Source organism: Solanum tuberosum, unplaced genomic scaffold, assembly GCF_000226075.1.
Source record: "Solanum tuberosum cultivar DM 1-3 516 R44 unplaced genomic scaffold, SolTub_3.0 scf00400, whole genome shotgun sequence".
In the NCBI taxonomy this organism is placed as follows: Eukaryota; Viridiplantae; Streptophyta; class Magnoliopsida; order Solanales; family Solanaceae; genus Solanum; species Solanum tuberosum.
This window is the reverse complement of record NW_006239330.1, coordinates 318,510-325,110: the sequence shown is the minus strand read 5'-3', so window position 1 is coordinate 325,110 and position 6,601 is coordinate 318,510. Positions and strand designations below refer to the sequence as shown.

The 6,601-nt window shown below is 33.9% G+C and overlaps 1 protein-coding gene across 1 annotated transcript in view; it reads right to left on the bottom strand.

The window, feature by feature from the left end:
* The window catches only part of LOC102603583 (glutaminyl-peptide cyclotransferase-like), a 12,061-nt gene extending 5,826 nt beyond the window's left edge, over positions 1-6,235 (bottom strand). Inside the window, exons 1-7 of the mRNA XM_006362603.2 lie at positions 5,764-6,235; positions 4,571-4,627; positions 4,418-4,453; positions 4,270-4,334; positions 2,635-2,698; positions 1,381-1,498; positions 1,184-1,281 (exon numbers count right to left, since the gene is read on the bottom strand). Of these exons, the coding sequence (XP_006362665.1) occupies positions 1,184-1,281; positions 1,381-1,498; positions 2,635-2,698; positions 4,270-4,334; positions 4,418-4,453; positions 4,571-4,627; positions 5,764-6,045 (720 nt within the window). The 5' untranslated portion in view covers positions 6,046-6,235. The remainder of the gene's footprint in view (positions 1-1,183; positions 1,282-1,380; positions 1,499-2,634; positions 2,699-4,269; positions 4,335-4,417; positions 4,454-4,570; positions 4,628-5,763) is intronic.
* Positions 6,236-6,601: the final 366 nt, after the last annotated feature.

Below are 6,601 nucleotides of genomic sequence, written 5' to 3'. Positions count from 1 at the left end.
TATTAATTACATCTGTAACAAGCTAGGTACATATGATTTGTATGCACCAGCTTGAGGGGGAGTGTTAGAATAGAAATAAGTATTTCCTACTTAGAATAGGAATAGGAATAGGAATAAGAATAAGAATAGGAATTCTAGTTGGAAAAGAATTCCAATGTAGTGTCTATAAATAGGGTCTCAATGTAACAGTTTAGATACACAATTCAATAATATTTTTCTCACAAAAGTAATTATAGATAAAAAGGAGTTGGAAACGATTCAGTGAATTATATGAAACGGAAAGCTTTGTCAATCAAGCTCAAAAATCAGTTTTTTATAAATCAATCAATTCAAAAACCAATTTAAATACCTGATTCAGTTGTGACGATGCAGTTTTGAGTCTTCAATTCAAACTTACGGAGTAGTTTTTCTTATTTTATTAACCAATTGTTTTGTTAATTAATACCTAATGTCTCGTGCAAGATGGAGCCTATGGACACTCAGGCAAATGCTTAAATGCCTTGGTTTCTAAACTGGACTACCACCTAAGAGAGTTCAGAGCCACACTCTCTTCAAGACAGCGCAAGCCATGATTGTTGAGGCTCATGCATTAGCGCTTTCGTGCACTCACTGAAGCTCTGTCTAAGTGATGTGAAGTGTTGCCTACAAGAACGCCGTGGTTTAAAGATGTCTCTTGAGTGATTCTTTTTTATAAGGATCTGAATTCTGAAGTGATTCTTTGACAACACTGAGAACTTATATACTCGGAAAATATCCTCTATCATTTTGGTCGCTCATGTTATTAAAGAAAGCTCTTTATTAAACATAGAAATCAAAGAAACCACTAAACGGTAAATCAAAGAGCAGCAATTGATCCAAGTTCAGTGATAAGGTACAATATCCAGAACCCATATATTGAGTTCAGACAAAGCAGTCATTGTTAAGTCTTAATGATGATGCTTTGTAGCCCCATAAGTATAACAATAAGGTACCAGAAATGGACTTGCGCACAAGTACTCACATTAGCAGAACAAGTAAAATACAGATTGAGTGTCAAAAAGAATCTCAAGATGCTCTGGTTCGTAGTTAGAGAAAAGATTCTCCCTAATACCTTTCTCAGATTCACGTTGGATAAATATAATTGTGATTTATAATATGAAATCAATTGTTCTAAAGAGGAAGTTGTGGGAGAACAAGTCCATACCATCCAAACATTCGCCCAAACTTCGTCATAAACATACTCTAGTTCATTGAGTCTGTGTACTTCATCACCTTGATAATTTACGATTTGTTTCTTAACTACTGCAACAATGAGAAAAAGAAAGCATAAGAACAAAATAATACATTCTTATATGAAGAATAAAACAACTGAATCATAATTTGACCTTCAGATGACAAAACCTTTCATAGTTTGAGGGTCAATCTGATACAGTGTAGAAGATCCATCACTCCCATAAAGGATTTTTCCATCAGTTGCCAATCCCCAACCATCGGGCATATCATGGCGAAACTTCTCAAACTGAAGAGAAATTACAAGTTTGCAAATAAGAATTCCAGAGAAGGAGAGGGGGGATAAAGGAAATACTGAGTACATATCAATACAAATAGATCTTTCAACCACAAAAATACAACTCCCTCCGTTTCAAAAAGAGTGGCCTAGTTTGACTTGGCATGGAGTTTAAGAAAATAAAGAAGACTTTTGAATCTTGTGGTCCTAAATTAAAGTTATGTCAAATGTACAAAATTGCCCTTTAATCTTGTGGCCTTAAACATGCAACGTGGAAAATTGAAATTAAAATGTTACCAAAAAAGGAAAGAGATCATTCTTTTTTAAACAGACTAAAAAGGAAAGGAGGTCATTCTTTTTGAAACAGAGGGAGTAGCATTTATAGATCCCCAATCTCAAACAGGCAAGGATTAATACACAGCATATTTCTGCATAACAAAATGACAGTTTATATGGTATAGAAGATTTTGGACAAAAACCTGAGCGTTATTTTCTGAAAATGATGATCTTACGGTTCAAGCAGATGGAATACAGAAGAAACTGAAATCAAAACGAAACCAGCTCTAAGTTTCTGCGAGCAGAAGGAAATTGAAGTTAAGTTTTTGGAGTTTATTTTCCAGTTTGAAAAATACACTGGAAGAAGAGTCAAAACCTTGAAAATAAAGATGAAATTGCCTGATATTGCCATATCATTGTTAAGCATTATCAGCAATCTAAAAAACCCCAAAATAATTGATTACAGATTAACTGTATACAGATGGTTGTCAAAGAAACTGCAATGGAATGCTTTGCTAGTGACAACTCAGGAAAGGTCTCAACTGACAGCGAGACCTGTATAATATAACTGAGCAGCCAAAGATACATAATTTTCCCAATATCATACTATTAGCCAAAGTAGAAGTTTCCACAAACATATTGTTGTAGTCAATGACATCATGCTACCATTTTTAAGTTTTTCACCATTTCTCAAAAGTTGGGATTGGCAAACAAGATCAAAATAAAATGATCAGCACATGAAAATCTCCTATTTCAAAGTAGAAAATTTGCAATAACCATCATAATATTACAGATAAACTGGGATTCATCTAAGCAAGATACTAACGTAAATAGCACAAAATTGCAAAAAACACTGAAAAAGTATTACATACTTTGCTGAGATTATGCCGATCATATATGTAACCAGTACTCTGCCGCCAAGTTACTTGAATCAACCTGCGAAATACATTAAGGGCTCGTTTGGTGTGAGGGATTAGAAATAATAGTGATGGGATAAGGAAATAGTGATGGAATAAAAAAAAAAATTATGTTGTTTGGTTGGCAAGTCCGGGATAACTTATCCCGGGATTAATAATTAGTACCGGGATAAGTTCTCCCTCCCCATGGGTGGTATAGTAATCCCGGGATAACTTATCCCGAGATAAAATAGGTAAATGACAAATATGTCCCTTTAAATCCTTTTTATACATCATTTTTTACATTTATGTATATTTACATTTTTTTTAATACCATGTATAATAATATTTACTACTCCTTATTTTTATGATAATTATACATATTTTTCTATTAAAAAATTATACTATATAAATATAATTTTTATTTATGAATTTATTTGACTAATTCTTATGTTTATTTTATTTTGATTTCTCATAAATTTTCTTCTCTTTAATAAACTTAAGAGGGAAGTTCTATTTTTAAGCTAAATAAGAAAAAAGTTATATTTTTAAATACACATGGTACTTATGGGAATACATAAACAAAAATATTTAAGTTAAATAAAATAAAAGTTTTATTTTAAAAAATGAATAACTAAAGCTCACAAAGAAATATTTAAAAAGTTTAAATAAAGTGAAGGGTAATTTTGTAAACAAACAACTTGTTCTTAAAATTTATCAATATATATTATTTTGAATATAACAAACCAAACACTCAATAAGAAATAATCTCAGGACAACTTATCCCATCATAACTAATCCCAACATAACTTATCCCAACATAACTTATCCCATCATAACTCATATTCAAACCAAACGACCCCTAAGATTACTACATTAGATGATAGGACTATCTTTTTCACATAAAAAGAGAAAGCAACAATCAATTGTACACGGAAATACTGAATTTGAGAATATATCATGCAGTAAAGGGGTCAAAACTCTTTTTTTAATTCAATATAGATCACCGTTAGGAAGTATAGTGAGTACTTCCCCAATCAAAGGCGTTTCAGAAGTCCTTCAGATTTGAGGAGATTGTCAACTTATTTAGCAGACATAATCATGCAAAAGCATCCAAGGGTATGGCCTAGAGGTCAACGAAATGAGTTGAGAACTATGAGGTCACAGGTTCAAATCCCAGCAGAAAGCAATAGTTACCATTATTTAAAAAAAAAAAAATCCCAGCAGAAAGCAAAAACACTAGATGCTTGTGTTGGTAGAAGGTAGAAGACTACGGTTATCACAAAAAAAAGGGACATAATCATCAAGTCATAAAAGATCAGAGTGGTCAGAAGCCTAAAAGGACCTATATCCATGTGGGCAACAAAAACATCTTTTTTTTTAATCAGCCAAAAACAACATATTCGTCAACATCCTGTTTTCCTGGAAAGTATGTTCCGGAGAAGCATCATTTACTAGCCGTATAACTTATAACTAATGGGAACCACTATTTTGTTTTGGAAAAAGAACAGATTGCTTATGTCACATGAATTTCTTCCCTTGCTGAATCAAGGTAAGCAAAAACCTATCATCAGCTGAATGAGGCAAAACCTTTTAGTTCAGATCACAAACCTATCACCAAGAAGAGTTAAGCCCTCCCCAAAATCAGAGTACGGCATTCTCTGAATAGCCTTAACCTGTGAATGCCAGAAAGAAAGGGCTCAATGATATACCAACTCAGCATCAAGGCCAATTTCACTCAGAGCATCTAGGCAATTACCTTGCCAGTCTGCAGAGTGACTTTCCGAACAGATGACTGTAATCAAATATTATAAGCACTATCAGTTATGAACCCAAAACAATATCCTGGTAAATCAATTCTTCCAAAGAAATAATCAATTGGAGTCAACTACAGAACCAGAGGGAAACTCACAGCCCCATTCATCCCAGTAGACTCAAATAGGGTGTCATTTTCTGCATACAGTAGTCCCTGTAGAAAAATGTTCAGTATTATTAGATGGGAAAAACACTAGTATCTAATAACTTACCAAGAGAAAAAGCACCATCTGATTAATACTATAACTGCACCTACTTTGGGATTTCTAAATAGAATGAAGTAGGATAAGTGTAGTGAACCCATAATATTCAGGTTTATCAACAAGCAAAGATGCTTAAAACCTAAACAGCAACCAAAGAGAGGAGAGAACATTCATATCAAATAGCACACCATCCACAGATTTTAATCATATTACAACAATCGTTAAGATTTTGAAAGCTGATGATCCAAAGAAAAATCTATTTTATCTTTGCTTATTTAGATTTCGCTGTAAATGTTAAGCATGTTTAAAATAATTACACTGAACAGTTTCACCTGCGTTACACATAAATCCATCCTCATAGTTGATCAAGGTACATGGAAAACAATTTCCACATCTGTTGACAGGGAATGACTAATCACATTAGAGAGAATATTCCGCATGTAGTCATTTCATTTAGAAATGTTAAGGAAACAGAAACAGAAACATCAAAGGTGAATGAACACAAGCTAATCCATGGACAAAGAATCTTTTCTAGATACTTCATCTAAAATGCACCCTTTACTGGCAAATTCACATATTCACTGCAGTCATCAGATACCGTCTTGATGTTTATTCTTATCGTTGGTTTGCTCAAAATTTCTATTAGTTGGTGGTGTTTATTGTAAATGCAGCCAAATAACTGATCATTGTTTCCATTTGGAAGGATGAAAATGCCAGATGCTTGTACTGTTGTTAAGCAAAAGACTAGCTCTCATTACATCCCTAGAGAAATTAGAATTAGAAACCCAGCGGATCCTGCAACATGTGTTTGATAAGAGAAGCTGGGCCTCTTTTTATCTTCGCTATTGTAAGCCGGGGTATGCCCTGTGAACTGAGTAAGTTTCTTCTTCTTCACTTGAAAAAATTAAGCGATATCCTAGCTCAATCTTACACTACTAGAAGTCCAAATTGGACTTCTTTTCTCCTCAAATATGAGTAAATTTCTAATCCCTCTTTCTGATTACACAAATTAAATACAAGAGACACTAAAATTCAACATAAATCTAGAGGATCAACTGGAATCAATAGAAGCGAAAGAAAAACAAACCTGAGTGAATGCATCGGGATCGTGAGGGAACTCATTGACCACTTCGACTGTGTAAAGTCGATTCGAGGGAACATCTGATCGAGACACGCCTTCCTTTCTCAACGAAGTGTTCAAAACAACTATCAAACAAACAACTAGGATAAAAAATACAAGGGCGGAGATCTTTCTGTAATGGAGAAGAAAACGAGAGGAACAAGCGAGGGAAGAAGCCATGGAAGGTTGTTGAGGTAGGGAGTTTACTCTCCTAGAATTAGATTTCTTTCTCATTTTTACGCCCGGCATGTGGTCCACACCACATAAACGACGACGTTCATGAATTCCTCCGGTCTATCGGAAGGGCACGCCGGGAACGACGACTGAAATTGTTGGGGGTGGGAGATTTACGTGAATAGTCGCGATGAAAAGCGTGGTCGAATTCCAATTGCCAATTTTGACTTCCAATTGATCAAATATGTCCTTGGGGTTGTTTGGCAATAATTTTGAGATATTTCGTAGAAATTGTTTTATTTTATATATTTAATTATATGAATTAATTAGTTTTGGGGAACTATTTTGTTCTAAACTTTTAAGATAGAAGATGGAGAAAATGATCAAAATGGTCCTTAATATATGAGGTTTGGATAATTTTGATCCTTCATATATGCCACTTGATTGAAATAGTCCTTCACGTATACAATATGTTATCATTTTGGTCCTAAACTCTAACTCTGTAAAAAAAACTAACGGTTTCTCTTTTCTCCCTCTCTCTGCTTCATTACCATTGAAACCAAGTTGTCATATGATTTAACAATGGAAAATATCCAGTATCATTTTCTTCTCAATCTTTTCTATCTTTCTC